The sequence below is a fragment of the Chelon labrosus genome, assembly GCF_963514085.1.
Source record: "Chelon labrosus genome assembly, chromosome: 9".
In the NCBI taxonomy this organism is placed as follows: Eukaryota; Metazoa; Chordata; class Actinopteri; order Mugiliformes; family Mugilidae; genus Chelon; species Chelon labrosus.
The window spans coordinates 30,085,407-30,108,800 of record NC_140359.1 but is presented as its reverse complement, the minus strand read 5'-3'; the positions used below and the strand labels follow the sequence as shown (position 1 = coordinate 30,108,800).

The 23,394-nt window shown below is 47.3% G+C and overlaps 3 protein-coding genes across 3 annotated transcripts in view; all 3 read left to right on the top strand.

Annotated features, from left to right (window-relative positions):
• Positions 1-4,239, top strand: part of grin1b (glutamate receptor, ionotropic, N-methyl D-aspartate 1b) — a gene marked incomplete at both ends in the record, with an annotated part of 43,665 nt that extends 39,426 nt beyond the window's left edge. The window contains 3 exon segments of the mRNA XM_084552357.1: positions 1,129-1,160; positions 1,162-1,231; positions 4,174-4,239. Of these exon segments, the coding sequence (XP_084408483.1) occupies positions 1,129-1,160; positions 1,162-1,231; positions 4,174-4,239 (168 nt within the window).
• Positions 4,240-12,105: 7,866 nt separating this feature from the next.
• Positions 12,106-14,178, top strand: kazald3 (Kazal-type serine peptidase inhibitor domain 3). Its single transcript, XM_084550993.1, has 4 exons — positions 12,106-12,836; positions 13,409-13,572; positions 13,685-13,832; positions 13,911-14,178. The coding sequence occupies exons 1-4, from the start codon at positions 12,281-12,283 to the stop codon at positions 13,994-13,996; spliced, it is 954 nt and encodes a 317-aa protein (XP_084407119.1). The 5' UTR covers positions 12,106-12,280; the 3' UTR covers positions 13,997-14,178.
• Positions 14,129-23,208, top strand: ciz1b (cdkn1a interacting zinc finger protein 1b; the record flags this gene model as incomplete). The annotated part of the gene is made up of 18 exons (XM_084552356.1): positions 14,129-14,137; positions 14,275-14,406; positions 14,503-14,691; positions 14,788-14,976; positions 17,642-17,768; positions 18,235-18,283; positions 18,394-18,450; positions 18,585-18,668; positions 18,783-18,847; positions 18,913-18,965; positions 19,040-19,180; positions 19,329-19,417; positions 19,489-19,585; positions 19,727-19,831; positions 19,907-20,059; positions 20,138-20,192; positions 20,278-20,399; positions 21,543-23,208. 18 exons carry the CDS (start codon positions 14,129-14,131, stop codon positions 21,603-21,605), a joined length of 1,779 nt encoding a protein of 592 aa, XP_084408482.1. The 3' UTR covers positions 21,606-23,208.
• Positions 23,209-23,394: the final 186 nt, after the last annotated feature.

Below are 23,394 nucleotides of genomic sequence, written 5' to 3'. Positions count from 1 at the left end.
TATGACACTATATTATACTTAATGACTCTATACTATGCTATACTATACTATACTATACTTTATGACACTATACTATACTATACTTTATGACACTATATTATACTTAATGACTCTATACTATACTATACTCTATGACACTATACTATACTATACTATACTATACTTTATGACACTATACTATACTATACTATACTATACTATACTATACTATATGACACTATACTATACTATACTATACTTTATGACACTATATTATACTTAATGACTCTATACTATGCTATACTATACTATACTATACTATATGACACTATACTATACTATATGACACTATACTATACTATATGACACTATACTATGCTATACTATACTATACTATACTATATGACACTATACTATACTATACTATACTATACTTTATGACACTATATTATACTTAATGACTCTATACTATACTATACTATACTATACTATACTATATGACACTATACTATACTATACTATACTATACTATACTTTATGACACTATATTATACTTAATGACTCTATACTATACTATACTATACTATACTATACTTTATGACACTATACTATACTATATGACACTATACTATGCTATACTATACTATACTATACTTTATGACACTATACTATACTATATGACACTATACTATACTATACTATACTATACTATACTATACTTTATGACACTATACTTAATGACTCTATACTATGCTATACTATACTATACTATTCTATACTATACTATACTGTATTATACTATACTATACTATACTTTATGACACTATATTATACTTAATGACTCTATACTATACTATACTATACTATACTATACGACACTGTACTATACTATACTATACTATACTATACTATACGACACTGTACTATACTGTTACTACTGGGTACTGTGTTATGTGACATGACTATAATATATCCTGTGTAATATTAAAGTATGTTCTGACTATGTGAGTATATATTGTTGTTATCAGTAACCTGTTGTACTACCTTGTCAGGTACTTGTACCTGAGTGCAGGTGTAGCCCCTCCCACAGTCAGGTGTTACTGCTGACGTGTTAATGTGTGTGTGCACCTATCGTATCATTTATTTTAGGATAGGAAAAGTGGTAGAGCAGAGCCCGAGCCCCAAAACCTCTTTTAGGTCCATCACTACGACCTCCGACCTCAAACGCCGTAGGGGCTCCGGGGACGCCACGGTAAGGAGATGAAGACCACCTCCCCTCCTGTCCTCCTCTGTCCTCACCTCCTGCTCCACCACCTCCATCTCCTACACCTCCTCCACTCTCCTACACCTCTTTATTTGCTTCATATTTTGAATCGACATCTTTTATCTGTTTCTCTCCTGTCATCACTCCTCCTCCTCCTCCTCTCTCTCCTCTCTCCTCCCTCCTCCTCTCTCCTCCCTCCTCCTCTCTCCTCTCTCCTCTCTCTCTCCCTCCTCCTCCCTCCTCTCTCTCATCTCTCCTCTCTCTCCTCCCTCTTCTCTCTCCTCTCCTCTCTCCTCTCTCCTCCCTCCTCCTCTCTCCTCCCTCCTCCTCTCTCCTCCCTCCTCCTCTCTCCTCTCTCCTCTCTCTCCTCCCTCCTCCTCCCTCCTCCTCTCTCCTCTCTCCTCTCTCTCCTCCCTCCTCCTCCCTCCTCCTCTCTCCTCTCTCCTCTCTCTCCTCCCTCCTCCTCCCTCCTCTCTCTCATCTCTCCTCTCTCTCCTCCCTCTTCTCCCTCCTCGTCTCTCCTCTCTCCTCCCCCTCTCCTCCCTCCCCCTCTCTGTCTCTCTCTCATCACGTTTGGTTTCCTCCATCACCATCAGTCTTTTCATTTGTCCCTCTCATCTCCAGCTCCATCGTCCTCCTTGCAGACTCTCCATCTCCACCTGTCTGTCAGTCAGCCATCTTGTCTTCCCGTCTCCATCAGCTCACCTGTCCCACCGCAGACAAACAGACGACAAGAGACAGATTGAGGACAGACAGAAAAGTCAGGTCAGGTTTTACACCGTTCATGTCGTCCTCTTGCAAAGGAGAAGTGAAGAGGGTCAGACTGTGTGGTCTCTTTTCTCCTGTCTTTGTCCTTTGTCCTGTCCTGTCCTGTCCTGTCTTGTTCGTTCAGTTGGTTTTTGTCCTCTCTTGTCTCCTCTCTGTCCCTTCATCTCAACATGTCCACAGACCTCAGACGGTTTTTGTCTTGTCCTAACGTCCCCTTCTTGTCCTCTCAGGTTGGCGGCAGAGACTCGTCTCATTTATCAGCTAATAATCTCTTTCCCACAGCCCCCGTCCCCGTCCCTGTCCCCCGTCCCCTCCCCCCCTCCCTCCCCCATCAGTGCTTCACTGTCTCTTTTCCAGTTTTCTGAGTCAAACTCTGCAGGAAGAAGGACGGAGGGTGGGGCGGGGGCGATATGACAGCGGGGGGGGGGGGGGGGGGGTTCCTGTGTCTTTCCAATCTGCCGGCCATTTTTGCATCCCTCCTCTTCCTCCTCCTCCTCCTCTTCCTCCTCCTCCTCCTCTCTGGTTTCCTGTGTTATTGGACATGAAGGGAGTGCAAAATGGCGCCAGCGTCTCTTCTCAGGGTTTGGAGGACGGAGCGTCGGCTGCGGGATTAAAACGTCAACCTGATCAGATGATTGATTTACTGACTCATTGCTCTTTGTGATCATCTCTTTATTTTCTATATGAATGTTTCTCTCTGGGTGGATTTGAATGGTGTCCAGACTACATGCTGTCCTACACACACACTGCCTCTGTCCTCCTCTGCAAGCATGACCGACTGTAGGCTGCACAGCGCCCACATTTACGCTGTTTGACCGCAGGACCCAAACGCATCAGACTCAGTCAGCCTCAGTCACATTAACAGTGGAGGAGAGTATCTGGATAAAAAGCAAACGAGCAGGTCCATCGATAATAAATGAATGAATTATTAAACGCTGTATAATCTGCTCTGAACATAAAGCAACGAGGTTCAAGGTCAAATGTTTGTTTACTGTAGATAAATGAACAGAAGGTTACACCACCTGTTAGCACGTTAGCATCAACTATAAAGCTAACATAAAATCCTAATGAGAGCATAAGTGCTTTAGCTAGCATGAAACAAGTTCAATAAATCATTAGCTTCATTAGCTGTTAGTATTCAAAGATGAATGCTAGCATAAAATTAATGTTAGCGTTAAAAATGACGTTGACATTTAACAGAACAAACAATGATATATGCTAGCATATAGCAGTAAGTCTAACTCTATCAACATAGCTAACAAGTTTGTTATGCTCTAGATGCTAAATGTCTCATAACGTTGACCGTCACCATGCCTCAATGTTGCGCTAATGCTAACGAGGTTGCTAAGATAAAGCAACATGGGACATCTGTGAGCTGCTGTTTCAGAACCATGAACACAGGTGAATGTTAGACGTATCATTAATTAACAGGCTAACAGGCTAACCAGCTAACAGACCAAGAGAATATCAAGCTAACTGGCTAACAAGCTATCAGATAAATAAGGCTAATGCACTAACTGATCAACAAGCTAACAGATGAACAGGCTAACCACCTAACAGGCTAACAGGCCAATAGGCTAACACGCTAACAAGCTAACAGATCTAAAGGCTAACCCAGCCAAGAGAGAAGACGGGAGGGGAGGAGGTGAGAGAAGGGGAAGGGGGGGGGGGGGGGGGGGGGGGGGGGATTGAGGAGGAAGCAACAACATTAGAAGAAGAGAAGAAGAAAACACAGTCACGTGATCATAACCATGATTGACAGGTCAGCTGTAGAGGTACATGTGAAGTGAAGCCCTCCACCGGGGGGCGCCACAGTCAGACAGTTCAGAGGTCCCTTCAGAATCTGATTGTTTTTATAACTTTATACCATAAATCTCATCAGTTCATATTAATACTGTACTTGTTATTAGTTTTTATTCCAGCAGTGAATCATTTTACTGGTTAATGTCTTTTAATCAGTTTCTACATTTAAAAGAATCAGATTCAATCACTTCCTGTCAGACACACGAGAAAATAAAAGTCTGATCAGAGGCGTTTTCAGAGACTCGCTCCACCACTGCTAATGAGACTCATTTAGGGCCGAGCTAATCCAGATGAAGACGCTTTGTGTTCCGTTAACTATTATCTACTTCCTGTTTCTCTTCTTCTCTTCTGTTTTGTAGCCGTACCCGACTGACATCACTGGACAGCTCAACCTATCAGATCCCTCCGTCAGCACCGTCGTCTGAGAGAGAGAGAGAGAGAGAGAGAGAGAGCTTCACTGCTGCTGAGCCACACACACATCACACAAAAATACACAACAACAAACACACACACATCTGACTGATGGTTTAAAACGCCGGTCCTCATAAAGGTAGCAGTACACACACACACACACACACACACACACACACACACACGCTCTGCTTGTAGCCGTCAGCGTCCTCCAACCAGACTTGGTCTTTTATTTTGAAAGGACTGATTTTATTTTGGTAGATGTCTGTGATGTTGTACAGTTAGTTCTGTTTCCTGTTCGTCACTGATCGGTTTTAGAGCCGGAGCTCAACGAGTCCGACACAGAGTCCACATGTGAACAAATCTAATGACCAGGAACCTACTGATCAGGAACCTGACAACCAAGAACCCATTGATGGGGAACCCCCTGTCCATCTGGTTCCGGTTGTCTAGTTCCCGATGATCTCCTGATCAGAGTGTGGTAGGTGGGCGGAGCATCTGGGACAGGAAGTCGTTGTTTAACACTGAACCTGACTGTGGTTAAACCGCTGAGGATCATGGGTAGTGTAGTATCACATGACTACAGTTTTAATGACGAGGATTTAACTTCACTTATTTTACTGTTTTTATTTTGTCGTTATTTATCGTCTACATTCTTCCTCTTATTCAGATTCAGATTCGTTGTGGTGTTGAGGTGATTTAAGTCTCGATGTAGAACGTCACCGTAAACACAGAACAGGTTTTACTTTTCTCTTTAAATCAGTTCAAACACAAACTAATCATCAGAGATGTTTTTTATTTATTCAGTTATTTAATCACATGATTAAACTTAATTTATAAAAACAGATGCTGTTATTATTTTAACATTTTTATTGTGGATAATTTTATTTTTATTTAATTTGTTATATGAGACTTTTATTGTGACAGGAACAGGAAGTAGTATTTTGTTATTTTGAGAATACAGTTAATCAAATATTTAGACACGTCTTATTTCACATTTATTCAGAATACGAATATTTAAGGAACGTTTTACCAGGAAGTCAATTAAACCCCTCCCACTTCATCAATCCATTGTGATGTTTGTTTCCATGGAAACAAAACCTCTCAAATTCATGAACGACTTTTTTTTATCGGAGCAACATAACCTGTTGCTTCCTGAACCCAGAGGCTCCGCCCACCTCTCCCCAGACACTCTCCCAGGGCATGCTGGGAAACGCAGTCACTGCCCCCGCCTCCACTGCCCCCGCCTCCACTGTGTCCCTGCCTGATGATGTCAATCTCTGTCTACCTCCACACCTGCCAATCATCGTAGACGTCCCGTGGAAACGTCCTGACTCCACGCTGCCCCCTGGAGTCAGGACGTTTCCACGGTAACTCAACATGTGATGAAAATCACGTGTGAGTTGGGAGCGTCACTGAGACGAATGTTTCCGTGTAGATCAAGCTGCAGTCCTCAGTCTGACCACTAGATGGCTCTGAACCTCCACACGCTCCTTTAATGAGTCATGATCTCACATGAACGGGAACAAACTGACTGTGGTTAAACCGCTGAGGATCATGGGTAGTGTAGTACTGCATGACTGAAGTTTTTTCGATGATTTAACTTATTTTATTATTTTTAATATAATAATTATTAACACAATCCTCATTTCTATATGTGCTGGATGTGTTCAAGTACTGACAGAGAAATCAGACATCAGAGCTTCTATAGCGTTAAACCTGATGAACGTCATCTAGACAAGGTTCAGAGATGAATGTTTGATGTTTACGTTTGTTCATTTAATCTGTGATTTATCACATTTAATCCTGTTCATCATATTAAAGGTTTAACATCACGTGAACTTCAAACGTCACTGAGATGATCTGAATAGAAAGAAGAATAAATCCAGTGAATAGAATCAGTTGATGCAGATCTCCTGGGGCTTTTATTTTGTTGAAAGGTTAGTTTGGTTTTATTGTGACAGTCTGTGCAGGCGGGGGTGTCCTCAGGAGACTGACCGGAGGTTTGATCAGGTGAAGGTCTGCAGTCGATCAGAGTTCAAACACCTCTGGTTTAATCTGCTCCTCGTTCTCAGTCACGCTCACATTCACACGTTCATCCTGAGCTGAGCTGCACCAGTCGGGACGTCTATGAACACATGAATCAGTCCCTACACACCCCCTGGAAACGTCCAGTCACCCTTCAGGACAGGAACCATGTGAACGGATTAATCAACTGTGATCATTTATTTCTTAATGTTTTTATTCTGACATTTAAATGAACTTTAAAAGATGTTACATTTTTATTTGAACTTCTTTTAATTAAACTGTGATCATGATGTTTGTAGTTAATCATTGATCATATTGATTATTGTTGGAGCTCAGTCTGATGATGATGATGATGATGAAGGTGATGATGATGGTCTGAGGTCAGTTTGTGTAGAAGAAGTTTTATTTTTGTGTTTAGATGTCACTTCTTGTCACACTGAACTGTAGAAGAAGAAGTTTAGCCCCGCCCCCTCCCTGTCACTCAACATGAACGCCTTGTTTCCTGTATCTGAGCTTCAACTGTCAAACCTGGAAATAATAAATGGAGATTTATTTGACTTTAAACGTCTTTCAGTTCGTTGTTCATCCACAGACCTCCAAGAGTTTATAAAATAAACTGATTCATCAAAAGAACGAAGCTGAACACAGAGACTGAACTTCAGCAACATCTCCAAGACCTGTACACCAGAAACCTGAACACACCACAGACACGACAGCCAGAGGAAATACCTCTACATACCAGCAGGTGGCAGTAGTCTGGATTCATCGTTCAAAACACCTGCTATTAGCTGGCAGGCTAGAAAGAACTACTGTTAGCTGGGATGTCTGGAGGAGGTGCTGTTAGCTGGAAGGCTAGGATGCTAGGAGGAGCTACTGTTAGCTGGGAGGCTAGGATGCTAGGAGGTGGTACTACTAGCTGGGAGGCTAGGATGCTAGGAGGCGGTACTGTTAGCTAAGAGGCTAGGATGCTAGAAAGAACTACTGTTAGCTGGGATGTCTGGAGGAGGTGCTGTTAGCTGGAAGGCTAGGATGCTAGGAGGTGGTACTGTTAGCTGGGAGGCTAGGATGCTAGGAGGTGGTACTGCTAGCTGGGAGGCTAGGATGCTAGGAGGCGGTACTGTTAGCTAAGAGGCTAGGATGCTAGGAGGAGCTACTGTTAGCTGGGATGTCTGGATGAGGTGCTGTTAATTGGGAGGCTAGGATGCTAGGAGGTGGTGCTGTTAGCTGAGAGGCTAGGATGCTAGGAGGCGGTACTGTTAGCTAAGAGGCTAGGATGCTAGGAGGAGCTGCTGTTAGCTGGGATGTCTGGATGAGGTGCTGTTAATTGGGAGGCTAGGATGCTAGGAGGTGGTGCTGTTAGCTGAGAGGCTAGGATGCTAGGAGGCGGTACTGTTAGCTAAGAGGCTAGGATGCTAGGAGGAGCTGCTGTTAGCTGGGATGTCTGGAGGAGGTGCTGTTAGCTGGAAGGCTAGGATGCTAGGAGGAGCTACTGTTAGCTGGGAGGCTAGGATGCTAGGAGGTGGTACTACTAGCTGGGAGGCTAGGATGCTAGGAGGCGGTACTGTTAGCTAAGAGGCTAGGATGCTAGAAAGAACTACTGTTAGCTGGGATGTCTGGAGGAGGTGCTGTTAGCTGGAAGGCTAGGATGCTAGGAGGTGGTACTGTTAGCTGGGAGGCTAGGATGCTAGGAGGTGGTACTGTTAGCTGGGAGGCTAGGATGCTAGGAGGCGGTACTGTTAGCTGAGAGGCTAGGATGCTAGGAGGTGGTACTGTTAGCTAAGAGGCTAGGATGCTAGGAGGAGCTACTGTTAGCTGGGAGGCTAGGATGCTAGGAGGAGCTACTGTTAGCTGGGAAGCTAGAAGGAGCTAGTCTTAAATGATTCTAGATCGTGTCGTTGTGGATATATTTGAAGATTTGAAAGATAAAAAAATATAATAATTAAATAAGTAAATAATAAAACGAGATCGAAGACTCGTTCTGTTTGTTCTCCTTTTAGTTTCATCGTTTTGATTAAATTCAGTTAGAAACGTGAATCGTTTGATTAGAACCAAGAACGCTCAGCCTGTGTTCTGGCTCCGTGCTGCGTTCAGGTGCGTTGACCTGGTCGCTGCTGATGGTAAAAACCGGTTCAGACCGGTTCAGTCTCAGTTTGTCTTTGTTATCAGATGTTTCATCATCATGAACCTCTGCAGCTCCTGGCTTCACCTCAACTCAAACTCCAGTTACAGCATCAGAGATCTGCCGCCACTCGGCATCATGGGTAACGCTGTCCTCCAGGGATTTTTCTTGGAATCTAGTTTTTAGTTTTATTGAACCAGGGACGATGTTTTCAGTACTTGCCGCCGTGTTGTTGACTCTCAGTCTGAAGGTCACTGACAGAAGACGGGCCTCCACCTTCACTGCAACCTCATTGGTTGAGGCGGCTGTGGGCGGAGCCAAGCACAAAGAAGAAAAGGCCACAGGTGTCAGAAATTCATCCCCACCACAGAAGAAGAGGAGAAGGAAAGGACACCAACAAAGAAGAGCAGAGAGGTGAGGCAGTTTGTCTGAACTGAACTAAAGCTAAACGCTAGCACTAGCATGCTAACATCTTCACCATGTCGGCCATCTTTAAAGCCAGCGTCAGAAACATGTAAACAGATACAGTTCCTCTGCTCGGTGGTCGTCACAGTAACCTGAAGCCCCTTAGTTGGTTGCCACGGTAACCCCATGTTATTTTTAGAGCTGATAACGGAGACGTTGAGGAGGAGGAGGAAGGTTCACCCTCCTCTTCCTCTCTAGGTTGAGCAGACATTTGTTTCTGAACAGTTACTGAGTCTATATCGGGCCCCTGAGGCCCTGCTGGGTGCCCCTGCTGGTTGGCCTCTGTAACCCCGACACTGGAAGGCTCTCATGAGCTAAAACGTTTCCTGTTTCCTCTGCACATGCTCAGTAGCGGTCAGAACTTATTTCATTCTCTTTCATCGTCTCGTTGGAGCTTTAAGCTTTAATTATGTTTTTGTTTTTCATCATCAGCAACGCCTGGAACCTCCAGAACCTCCAGAACCTCCTGGACCATGTCTTCATCTCACAGCACATCTGGACTCAAGCGCTTCTGTTTGTGGCTCCATCGCTGCTCCTCTTCCTCTCCTCCTCCTCCTCCTCCTCTTCCTCTCCCTGTCAGCTGTGGTGTCCCCCCATCTCCCTCAGCGTCTCGCCGGCTCCCCCTGCTGGTCGTCCTGCTGCTCTGCGTTCTGCTGCTGATGGTTCTGATTCTGCTGTGGAACTACCACTGTCTGTTCATCTCCCACATCTGCTCCACAGCAGAGGACGACCTGGAGATGGGGGGAGGGACGGGGAAGACGGGGTCGTGACCCCATGGACCCCCCCTCCGATCTGAAGGCTGAACTAAGGCCCCGACCCCGTTCAGACCTGGTTTAACATCCTGATCTGGTCTCTAGAGTCCAGGTTAAACAGGTCCAGGTGTGAACACTGATCTGGTGTCAGTCCACATGTGGAGGTGGTCTGGGACACATGTGACCTCCTTCCTTTGGTAGTGTGAACACACAATGAGTCCTGGGTCACATTAAAGACCACCTCTCACTACTGACTGGGCGCCTGAGAGAGTGGCAGCAGGTCACCAGTAGCTCTGGGATTCTTACTTTTTAAGCTGTTCTTGTGTGTTCCTTCGATCTTTTTTTTTTTCTAACTTATCCTTGAAATTTAATTTGACCAAGCAATTTCCCTTGTGGATGAATAAAGTTTATCTAAGTCTAAGTAAGTCTACTCAACAGGGCTGATCTGAGGAAGAGGAGTTTAACTCCTTCATTCAACCACTAGTAGAAATGATCACATGAATCAGTGATGTCTGTTCATTAGTAATGAGAGCCTTTTAAAAGATTCTGGTCTTGGAGCTGAGAACCAAACTAAACTAGAAACTAATCTGAACTAGAATCAACTCAGGAGATAAATCAGATCTTAACATGTGAGAGTCTTTCCATCTTGTCCCAACATCTGGATCATGTCTCCAAGTCAACCAGCAGCTGTTGATGGTTCTGATCCAGCGGTAGGTAGAGATCCATTAGAGACAGCAGCTGCTACAATATTCTACTGACCACATGATGGCGCTGCTGATTTACAGACACACAAACTGAGATCAGATCTCAAGTGCTGGCTGGGGACGCATGTGGAGACACATTTAGATTAAGACCAGGTGGATGGACAGGTGAGACCAGATGAGACCAGATAGATGGACAGGTGAGACCAGGTGAGACCAGGTAGATGGACAGGTGAGACCAGGTGAGACCAGGTAGATGGACAGGTGAGACCAGGTAGATGGACAGGTGAGACCAGGTGAGACCAGGTGTTGATGTGAGGTCTGAACCTGTGGCTCTGATTAAAGTTCTTTTTCTTTTTGTTGTTTCTGAGTAGTTTTTATTTTCATGTTCATGTCTGTAAACACTGCTCAAAGACTCAGAGTGACTCCAGACGTGTTATTACAGCAGCGTCTAACCCTCCATTAGCGTCTGTCTGTGTCTGCCAGACGCTGCTATTCTTAGACTCAAACAGAAACAGGAAGTAAACTGTTCATCATCATCATCATCATCATCATCCTCCTTTGATCCTCAAAGCATCAGACATCTGTCCTCAGAGTAATCAGATTACTGCTGTCACAACTAAATAACATCAGACCCTCTGGTGGTGTCCTCCACCTCCAGCCCACCTGTTAGCTTCCTGTTAGCTTCCTGTTAGCAGACATGTTCAGAGATGGTGGAGGTGGACGGCCGCTCACTTCATTTATTATTCATCAGCCTCATCCTTTCTTCATGACTATACGTTTCCTACGTTCAGTTAGCTACTTGCTAACTGTCAGGTTTATATTACGTAGAACTATCAACTGTAGCTGGTTCTTAAATATGGATCATCTCCTCAAACCCAGCCCCTCCTCCACCGTGATCCTCCAGGTGAACCGACATCACCTCCACTGATCTCACTGGTGTCTGTACCTAATGAAGTGGCCAGACTAGTTTAAACAAGCTCCTTCCAGCTCTGAGAACATTCCAGGACCCTGGTGGTTCATCCTGGAGGACCCTGGGAACCTCCAGACCCTACAAACCACTTCCTGATGACTCTAACAGCTGTCGGACTGAGACCCCCAGAGACCGTCAGGTGAGACACCGCGAGGCCGGAAACACTAACCGTAACCCTTCAGAATAAAAGCTGCAGTACGTCGTCTGACTTCACTTTATTTCAGCTGATCTCATGTTAATGTCTCCGCCTAGCTACAGTTAGCATGTTAGCATGTTAGCATGTTAGCTAACTGTGTTAATTGATCCACAAAGGGAACTGCTTGGTCACAGTGGCTTAGTTAAAAACACTCTGAAGAACCACAAATAGTAAAATCTAGTAAAATAAAATAGAAATAGAACAAGTCAAAACTGTACAGAGTTAGTAAATGAACAAAGTACAAGAAACAGAGACAGAAGAATATATAATATTATAAACATGGGAATGATGGTGAGGTGCAGCAGTGTCCATTAATATAACAAGAAGGTGAGATGTTGATGAGATAACTGTGATCTCATTTAATCAGGTGAGCTCCGGAAACCTTCATCATGTTTCAGTACCCGGATGTGGACATGTAGATTATGATGGAGGTCCACGGGGCTGGGGGCGGAGCCTCTAGTGGACGTTAGAGGAACTACAGCTTCTGTTTCATTCACGTCTTCTGACTTTTACCAGGCTTTTACATTGAAGGGCTAAACCGGAAGCTGTGTGTTTTATTTTGGTGTATTGACCTCGGAGTCTCGTGCGTGTGTGGAGGCGCTCAGCTGTTCAGAACCAACAGCAGTTTCTGAGTCCGGTTCTTGTCCTCGAGTCCTCGCGCTCTTTATTAGTTTTATTTGTTTTATTAGTTTCCGGTTTGTTTATTTATTTGTTTGTTTGTTTGTTTGTTTGTTTGTTTTTAGAGGAATGTGAGTCTCGGTCTCTGCGGCTCCTTCAGGACACAGAACCGGGCTCTGCTCCAGCTCCAGTCCGGTGTCAGGATGCTGGTTCTGGTTCTCCTCAGTCTCGGTCTGAACCTCCACACATACCGGGCTTTCCCCAACCAGCTGCCCGACCTCGGCACCGATGCGCCCGGTCACCTCTCCCTCACCGACCCGCTGCTGGACTACGACCGGCTGGATGAGGAGCTGGGAGGCGGCGGGGGGCGCAGCGGGAACGGGACCGGTCCGGTGGAGGGCTGCGGGCCGTGTGAGCTGGACCAGTGCCCGGAGACCCGAGGCTGCCGGGCCGGCCTGGTGCTGGACCCCTGCGGCTGCTGTGAGGAGTGCGGGAACCTGGAGGGACAGGCCTGCGACCCGGGGGACCGGAGCGTGTTCTACGGGCTGTGTGGGACCGGGATGCGGTGTGCGGCGGATCCCGGTCCCGCAGGAGGAGGAAGAGGAGGAGGAGATGAAGAGGAGGAGGTGTGTGTGTGTGAGGACCAGGAGGCGGTCTGTGGTTCCGATGGATCCACATACTTCAACATGTGTCAGTTCAGAGAGGCCGCGTTCAGCGAACCGGGCCTGGAGCCCAGAGGGAGGGGCCCCTGTAGGACAGGTAAGACCACCTGGGACCAGGGGACAGGGGCCACGGGACAGGGGCCGGAAGAGGGCTGGTTTATTAGAACTGTCTATCTGTCTCTGACCTGTCTTGTCTCTGTCTCTGACCTGTGTCTGTCCTGTGTCTGTCTCTGTGTCTGTGTCTCTCTGTCCTGTCTCTGACCTGTCTCTCTGACCTGTCTCTGACTTGTCTCTGTCTCTGTCTCTGTCTCTGTACCTGTCTCTGTCTCGCTCTGTCCTGTCTCTGTCTCTGACCTGTGTCTGACCTGTCTCTGTCTCTGACCTGTGTCTGACCTGTGTCTGTCTCTCTCTCTGTCTCTGTCCTGTCTCTGTCTCTGACCTGTCTTGTCTCTGTCTCTGACCTGTGTCTGTCCTTTTTCTGACCTGTCTCTGTCTCTCTCTCTGTCTCTGTCTCTGTCTCTGTCTCTGACCTGTCCCTGTCTCTGTCTCTGTCCCTGTCTCTGACCTGTCTTGTCTCTGTCTCTGTCCCTGTCTCTGACCTGTCTTGTCTCTGTCTTGTCTCTGTCTTTGTCTCTGTCTCTGACCTGTCCCTGTCAATGTCCCTGTCAGTCCCGGTCATTAAGGTCCCCCCTCAGAGCCAGGTCAGAGGGACCGGCAGTAGTCTGGTGTTTCTCTGTGAGGTCTTTGCGTTCCCGATGGCGTTGGTCGAGTGGAGGAAGGACGGAGGAGGAGACGTCGTCCTGCCGGGGGACGACCCACACATCTCTGTCCAGGTACACACACACCTGAAGCTGTAGCCCCGCCTCCTTTAAAAGAACGGAGACATATTTTAGCGCTCTAGTCCTCAGACAGGTAAGAGGACACTTGTCTGATTCTGTCTCACAGTCTCGAGGCGGTCCTCTGAAATTCGAGCTCTCCAGTTGGCTGCAGATTGAGGGGGCGGAGCCTGGGGACTCAGGAACCTATCACTGCATCGCTCACAACAACCTAGGATCTGTCTCCGCCTCCGCTGTCCTGGGAGTCCTGGGAGCAGGTGAGACAGATGATGAACAGGTGTAGCTTTCAACAGGATGTCCACGTGTCTCACTGTCTTCACCTGTCTGTCCTTCAGAGGAGCTGTCGTCCTACCTGGCCAACAGCGTGTCTGAGATGAAGCAGGTGATGGACGCCACCGACTACGACGAGGACTTCTACTGATGTGACGTCACTTCCTGTGTCAGGACGGAGGCGTTCCCATGACTCAACCCTATGCTAATATGCTAATATGCTAATATGCTAATACATTATTCTTCTATGTACCCAAACGTTGCTCTGACGTGAAGACGCGACATGTTGAACGTGTTGTCAGTGTCAAACATATTAATGTTGTTAATAAAAATAAGTTTGACTTTTAACATTGAATCTGTTCTCACTCATAGAACCCGGGTTACATCCAGGTCACCACCGCTCCCACTCGGTTCTGTTCTCACTCATAGAACCCGGGTTACATCCAGGTCACCACCGCTCCCACTCGGTTCTGTTCTCACTCGCAGAACCCGGGTCACATCCAGGTCACTACGGCTCACACTCAGTTCTGTTCTCACTCGCGGAACCCGGGTTACATCCAGGTCACCACCGCTCCCACTCGGTTCTGTTCTCACTCGCAGAACCCGGGTTACATCCAGGTCACCACCGCTCACACTCAGTTCTGTTCTCACTCATAGAACCCGGGTCACATCCAGGTCACCACCGCTCACACTCAGTTCTGTTCTCACTCGCGGAACCCGGGTTACATCCAGGTCACCACCGCTCCCACTCCGTTCTGTTCTCACTCGCGGAACCCGGGTTACATCCAGGTCACCACCGCTCCCACTCAGTTCTGTTCTCACTCACGGAACCCGGGTTACATCCAGGTCACTAGGGCTCCCACTCAGTTCTGTTCTCACTCATAGAAACCGGGTTACATCCAGGTCACTAGGGCTCCCACTCAGTTCTGTTCTCACTCATAGAACCCGGGTTACATCCAGGTCACTAGGGCTCCCACTCCGTTCTGTTCTCACTCACGGAACCCGGGTTACATCCAGGTCACCACCGCTCCCACTCAGTTCTGTTCTCACTCACGGAACCCGGGTTACATCCAGGTCACTACGGCTCCCACTCAGTTCTGTTCTCACTCACAGAACCCGGGTTACATCCAGGTCTAGTTCTGGGAGGTTTACAGCAGCTGTGATGAAACATGTGTTGAATCCATTAACAGACACGTTTCAGGTTACACTGACCTGCTGCTGCAAAAACTAAGGAAATAATCACTCGACACTTTTTTAAACTGGCCACTTCATTAGGTACACCAGTGAAAACCAGATTCTGGTTCAGCGTCAGTTTGTGTTTTCACTAGAACCAATGACCTGTGTCATCTCACGACCTCGTTCTCACTCTTTTATCTTTTTCTCGTCTTATTTAGTTCAGTTTATTCAGATGGAGACAGATCGTTGTCCCTCTGTTTGTCTTCTTGTCTCGGTAACGTGACGGAGCTGCAGCGTTTTCTTTTGTGTTGGAGGGTTTCCATGACGACAGGTCTTCAGGTGAAGAAGAAGCTGAGAATGACAACGATCTTTCCTTTTCTCTGATATTTATAAGCTTCTAAAATAAAAATAAATAATCCTGGTCCACTGACAAGGCCAAAATATTAAGAACACGAGTCTGTTCAATAGTTGTAGGAAATGAAATGAACAGCTCTCTCAGTTATTACACATTAATGATGAACATCAGGATTATATGTGTTTCTTTATTCATTTATTATTATTTAAAATCAGTGCAGGTGTTCCTCAGGGCTCTGTATGAGGAGCTCTGATATTTACATTTATCTGAACGTGTCGTTGTTTAATGATGTAAGTTAATATAATATAATATAATATAATATAATATAATATAATATAATATAATATAATATAATATAATATATCAGTCTAACGTGTGTATGACTTCACGAGTCGCCGTGGAAACAGCAAGCATGTCCATCACTTTTTATTGTCCCCAGGAGACAGCCTTCTGGACGCTGCAGACGTTTTATTATTACATGTTCTCTGTGTTTCCAGCTCTACCGGTTCTACTCAGTGGATTCTAGTTTTTCTTCTCTGCAGCTGCTCAGACTCTTGTCTCTCCATAAATTAGAGACTCAGTCACAGGACGTGTTTCCAGTCTGCAGCTCATCCGTCTGCAGAGAGAATCCAGGAAATACCAGCTGATCCACAGCAACTTGAAATAACTTCCAGCCCTCGTCCAACAGCGAGCGCCGTGGAAACACAATGCAGATCATTTAGTGACTGATTTAACACGCAGCGCTCAGACCGGCTTCATGGCTGCAGAGGAAGACAAAGGTTTCAGATTAAAACAGAACACAGTAAAAACAAGTGCTGAATGGAAAATACTGTTTGTATTGTTGTTGTTCTCTATTAATGCATTTTCGTACATTTATTGTATTTATTTTATTTGGATTATTTTTAATACAGAAGAACAGCCAGTGTGCTGTTTCATTATACTAAGATTGTTTTATACAGAATACAAATATTAAAAGAAGAATCTGATCAGTTTCGGGGCGGTACAGTGGTGTGGTGGTCAGCACTGATGCCTCACAGCCAGAAGGTTCTGGGTTCTAATCCATGTTCTGACTGGTTCCTTTCTGTGTGGAGTCTGCATGTTCTCCCTGTGTCTGTGTGGGTTCTCTCCAGGTTCTCCAGCTTCCTCCCACCGTCCAAAGACATGCTGGTTAGGTTCATTGGTGATTCTAAATTGGCCGTAGGTGTGAGTGTCTCTCTGTGTTAGCCCTGTGATAGACTGGAGACCTGTCCAGGGTGGACCCCCCCTCTAGACCAATGACAGCTGGGATAGACTGGAGACCTGTCCAGGGTGGACCCCCCCTCTAGACCAGTGACAGCTGGGATAGACTGGAGACCTGTCCAGGGTGGACCCCCCCTCTAGACCAGTGACAGCTGGGATAGACTGGAGACCTGTCCAGGGTGGACCCCCCCTCTAGACCAGTGACAGCTGGGATAGACTGGAGACCTGTCCAGGGTGGACCCCCCCTCTAGACCAATGACAGCTGGGACAGACTGGAGACCTGTCCAGGGTGGACCCCCCCCCCCCTCTAGACCGATGACAGCTGGGATAGACTGGAGACCTGTCCAGGGTGGACCCCCCCCCCCCTCTAGACCAATGACAGCTGGGATAGACTGGAGACCTGTCCAGGGTGGACCCCCCTCTAGACCAATGACAGCTGGGATAGACTGGAGACCTGTCCAGGGTGGACCCCCCCCCCCTCTAGACCGATGACAGCTGGGATAGACTGGAGACCTGTCCAGGGTGGACCCCCCCCCCCCCTCTAGACCGATGACAGCTGGGATAGACTGGAGACCTGTCCAGGGTGGACCCCCCCCCCCTCTAGACCGATGACAGCTGGGATAGACTGGAGACCTGTCCAGGGTGGACCCCCCCCCCCTCTAGACCGATGACAGCTGGGACAGACTGGAGACCTGTCCAGGGTGGACCCCCCCCCCCCCTCTAGACCGATGACAGCTGGGACAGACTGGAGACCTGTCCAGGGTGGACCCCCCCCCCCTCTAGACCGATGACAGCTGGGACAGACTGGAGACCTGTCCAGGGTGGACCCCCCCCCCCCTCTAGACCAATGACAGCTGGGACAGACTGGAGACCTGTCCAGGGTGGACCCCCCCCCCCCCTAGACCAATGACAGCTGGGATAGGCTCCAGACCCCCATGACCCTTCACAGGACAAGAGGTTACAGAAGATGAATGAATGATAAGTTTCATAAACAGCACAGACAGATCGTATTCGGTTTGATTTGAGGCTGCAGTTCCTCAGACGGCCGCAGCTCTTCCTCCGGACCACCAGGGGGCGACAGACCCGCTCACAGACAAACAGCCTCATTCTATGGTGTTTACAGGCAGCCGAGCTAGCGTTAGCTTCAGCCGAGGTGAGCTAAATTAAACCGCAGTAAACATCTAATATGTGTCTTTACTGTGAGATTAAACCTTCGTCAATATCTGGGAGAAAATAAAACGGAGATATAATGTTTAAATTAAACTCTGTTCTCCATGTTTATCTCGATAGCTTTAGCTCAGCCGCGACCACAGCGAGGTTTCCATTAAAATAACTGTAACTTTAACGTTTGTTTCACGTTCAACCGAGTAACGTCCTTCATTTAGAAATATTGAAGACATGTAAGCGATCCAGTAAACCTGACCTTTCATTCGGCTCACAATAGAAACACCAGGCTGCTTTACGTTTTATACAGATTGTTTCACTTCATCTAATTCAGTCGTTTTCTGTGTTAACGTTGAGCTGACATGTTGATCTGTGTTCGTCTTCAGTGATTGTTAATCAGGAGTTAGTTTCAGATGAGAATAATGAGTTTCTGTTCAGTGTGTTTATATCTGCAGGTTCAGAGGTCAAAGGTCAGCAGGTCCACGCTTCTTCATGGTCAGACAGGTGAGAGCAGCTCACTGATTGGTTGGTGCAGATTAGAGGCAGACCTGATCTCAGGTGTTCAGCATCATCTCTTTGTTTCTCTGGTCGTTCTTCTTCTGTGGTCTCTGCAGGTGTTCTCTACCTGCTGCAGGCAGCCGTGTGTTCGATTCCCTCCTCCAGCTCAGCAGGTGGATAAAACTAACGCACCCTCCTGCTCCTGCTCCTCCTGCTCCTCCTCCTCCTCCTCCTGCTCCTCCTCCTCCTGCTCCTGCTCCTCCTCCTGCTCCTCGCATGTTTATGAATGTGTTTGTTTTTTGTTCAGCAGACAGGAAGTGCTGCAGCTCTGCCACCACAGAAGAAGAGAGAGGAGGCGAGGGTTCAGGACAGTGAGAGCCAAGATGGACGGGTCGGCCTGATTCAGAGCTAACATTGTGTTGAATGAGTGAATGCTAGGTGTTGTTAGCGCCCCCTACAGGCAGATATCTTAACGGGAGACGTCTGGTTTTTGTGTTTTCCACAGAACGGAGGAGGCAGCGGCTCCGACCAATAGAGAGAGAGCGTCAGGGTCATGTGGTCCAGCTGGAGGTGAGCTACAGATGAACAGTTTCCTGGTTTAGTGTCGGTGACTGATGAGGTTTATGTGTCAGCAGACGTTCGTCCTCCCGACCAGCAGAGGGCAGCGGAGGACAGCAGAGCGGCCGAGGTTTTTATTTAAAGGTTTAGATTATTAAACTTATTACGTCTAAATAAATGAAAGGTTGATGACGTGTTGTGTAGCTGCAGAGCGTGGGGACACTGAAGGTCACCATCCAGCAGAGCAGCGGCAGCAGAGAGTTTGGACAGACAGACAGGAGAGCAGAGAGACAGACAGGTGGACACCGCTGTCACATCTGTAACGTCAGCTGTCCCTCACTACAGGTGAGACGTTAGACCAGACCAGCAGAGGCTCCACTGGAGGGGGAGGCTAATGTTGATGCTAAGGCTAATGCTAAGGCTAAGAACAGACTGGACCAGCATCCACTTTCTTCTTCTGTGGTTTTAACGTGGATGTGTTTGTGTGGTGCAGGTGTTTCAGGAGCACATGTCAGGAGCAGAACACCTGAAGAAGCTGCAGGAGGTCACACGCTCCATGCGCCTGAGCACGCTGCAGCACAGGTTCACATCTGTCTTTGTTATGAAGACGTCCACAGCTGGAGTTACATTCATATAAACACCCTCCCTCCCAGCAGGGGGCGTCGGCCTGACGACCAGCGCTGGTGCGACACCTGTCAGACTTACTTCGGCGGAGACGTCATCGTCCACCGACGAACCAAACAGCACAAGGTGAGGGCGGGGCCAGACATGGAGGGCGGGGCCAGACATGGTGGGCGGGGCCAGACATGGTGGGCGGGGCCAGACATGGTGGGCAGCGGCGGCGGAGGCAGACAGGAAGCTGAGCTCATGACTGTTTCCTGTCTGGTCCAGATGTGTAAGCAGATGTGTCGTCCCTTCTGCCCGGTGTGTCAGCGCCACTTCAGGACGCCCAGGAAGTTCGTGGAGCACATGAAGTCTCCCGAACACAAACAGCAGGTGAGGACGGCGAGGAGACGCTGGAGGACGTCCAGGTCAGAGGCTGAGTCTGATTCTGAGTCTGTCTCCTCACAGGTGCACCCGGAGGAGGAGGAGCTTATCACTGTTGATGCCGTGGGCTGCTTCCAGGAGGAGGAGGAGGAGGAGGAGGAGGAGGAGGAGGAAGTACAGGTGGCTGATGAGGAAGAGGATGGCAAAGGGGCGGGGTCAAAGGAGGAAGAGTTCCAGGTGAACACAGAGCAGGGTGTCAGCTTCAGAAGCCAATCAGGAGCCAAGACTCTGATCATGTGGTTTCAAATGTTTCAGGTGGTCGACTCTGAGGAGGCGGAGAGAGACGAGTACGACCCCCGCATCACGTATGGTATGTCCCTGTGGTTACCGTAGTAACCACGGTTCACCGATGACAGCGATGGATCCGATGACCAATGAGATCTCTCTCTCTACAGGAAGTAGCTTCGTGGTTCCTGTTCGTGGCTTCGTCTGTCGACTCTGCAACAAGTTCTTCTACCGAGAGACGGCAGCTCGACACACACACTGCAGGACACACACACACTACCTCCACCTGCAGGTAACACACACACACACACACACACACACACACACACACACTGCAGGACACACACACACTACCTCCACCTGCAGGTAACACACACACACACACACACACACACACTGCAGGACACACACACACTACCTCCACCTGCAGGTAACACACACACACACACACACACACACACACACACACACACACTGCAGGACACACACACACTACCTCCACCTGCAGGTAACACACACACACACACACACACACACACTGCAGGACACACACACACTACCTCCACCTGCAGGTAACACACACACACACACACACACACACACACACACTGCAGGACACACACACACTACCTCCACCTGCAGGTAACACACACACACACACACACACACACTGCAGGACACACACACACACACACACACACACACACACACACTGCAGGACACACACACACTACCTCCACCTGCAGGTAACACACACACACACACACACACACACACACACACTGCAGGACACACACACACTACCTCCACCTGCAGGTAACACACACACACACACACACACACACACTGCAGGACACACACACACTACCTCCACCTGCAGGTAACACACACACACACACACACACACACACACACACACACACTGCAGGACACACACACACTACCTCCACCTGCAGGTAACACACACACACACACACACACACACACTGCAGGACACACACACACTACCTCCACCTGCAGGTAACACACACACACACACACACACACACACACACACACACACTGCAGGACACACACACACTACCTCCACCTGCAGGTAACACACACACACACACACACACACACACTGCAGGACACACACACACTACCTCCACCTGCAGGTAACACACACACACACACACACACACACACACACACACACTGCAGGACACACACACACTACCTCCACCTGCAGGTAACACACACACACACACACACACACACACACACTGCAGGACACACACACACTACCTCCACCTGCAAGTAACACACACACACACACACACACACACTGCAGGACACACACACACTACCTCCACCTGCCGGTAACACACACACACACACACACACACACCTGTTGTTTATTGTTGTTGTTGTGTACTGTTTGTTTGCTCAGAGCCACAGAGCTCAGACGAGGAGACCAGGAGACAAAGATGAAGACGGATCCGCTCTGACCTGACCTGCTCACACCGTTTCCCACAATGCACCTGTGCATTCAGATGGTCTGATGATGTCATGAGGTCTGAATGTTCGCCGTCCAAAACGTCAGCTAGGAAACTGTTAGCATCTGGATGCTACCGAGTTAACAGTCAGCAAGCTAATGAGCGGCTAACTTAAGGAAACCTAAAGATATAATGAAGCTGGTCAACATGTTTTTGGACATGTCTGCTAACATGATGCTAATATGTCTGCTAACATGACGCTAACATGTCTGCTAATATGACGCTAACATGTCTGCTAACATGTCTGCTAACATGACGCTAACATGTCTGCTAACATGACGCTAACATGTCTGCTAACATGACGCTAACATGTCTGCTAACATGATGCTAATATGTCTGCTAACATGACGCTAACATGTCTGCTAATATGACGCTAACATGTCTGTTAACATGTCTGCTAACATGACGCTAACATGTCTGCTAAAATGACGCTAACATGTCTGCTAACATGTCTGCTCACATGACGCTAACATGTCTGCTAACATGACGCTAACATGTCTGCTAATATGACGCTAACATGTCTGCTAACATCACGCTAATATGTCTGCTAACATGACGCTAACATGTCTGCTAATATGACGCTAACATGTCTGCTAACATGTCTGCTAACATGTCTGCTAACATGATGCTAATATGTCTGCTAACATGTCTGCTAACATGTCTGCTAACATGACGCTAACATGTCTGCTAACATGACGCTAACATGTCTGCTAACATGATGCTAACATGTCTGCTAACATGACGCTAACATGTCTGCTAATATGACGCTAACATGTCTGCTAACATGTCTGCTAACATGTCTGCTAACATGACGCTAACATGTCTGCTAACATGATGCTAATATGTCTGCTAACATGACGCTAACATGTCTGCTAACATCACGCTAACATGTCTGCTAACATGTCTGCTAACATGACGCTAACATGTCTGCTAACATGTCTGCTAACATGACGCTAACATGTCATGTTGGTGTAGCAGTGAAAGTTCTCGCTCTGATTCACGTCACCGAGCAGACGTTTACCTTCTAGAAGTCTAGTAGCCACCGAAGCTAACAGTTAGCAGCATATTAACATGAACTCACCATCCACCTCCATTATGACTGAACGTGTCAGCTAACATTATGAAACCTCAAAACTCTGAGCTGAAAGAACATTTCCAGAATTTGAAGGCAAAGCGTGATGTGCTAGCTGGTTAGCAGCATCACAGCTGGTTCTGAACATTTTAAACTTTTATTTTTAATCTTTTAAACTTTTATGTCGTGTTGATATAACAGTATAAGTTTATCTTCTAGAAATCTGGTAGCCAGCGAGGCTAACAGTTAGCACGCTAACAGTTAGCACCCAGGTAAATGTTTCTGAACATGTCAGCTAACATGAAACAGCTCGAGGTCGTGACTCCACTGGAGGGCGCTGTTCACACCTGAGGGCTGAATCACCCTGACACCTGGTGGCTGCTGCTGGAACTGCAGCTTCAGACCACATTAACACTTCCTGGTTGCTCCTGATTGGACAAACTGAACTTTATGTAAATGAGGAGCGTGTTTATTTATTAAACACTATTAATAATGAATCTGTTTTTCTTGTTGACTGATGTTTGTTTGTTTTCATCTTTTTACTCAAAACAAACACAATTAGAAATAAATGAGTTTATTAATCAATGAATAAAAACCTCTTATGTGAGGATCAGGTCATAATAATATATAATAACATAAACATAATAACATTTATTTATTCACTCGTCAAACTC

Coding starts and splice junctions, on each gene's coding strand:
- kazald3 (XM_084550993.1), top strand. CDS start 12,281: ATGCTGGTTCTGGTTCTCCTCAGTCTCGGTCTGAACCTCCACACATAC. Junction 12,837..13,408: donor GAGGGGCCCCTGTAGGACAG/GTAAGACCACCT, acceptor TGTCCCTGTCAG/TCCCGGTCATTAAGGTCCCC. Junction 13,833..13,910: donor CCTGGGAGTCCTGGGAGCAG/GTGAGACAGATG, acceptor TCTGTCCTTCAG/AGGAGCTGTCGTCCTACCTG.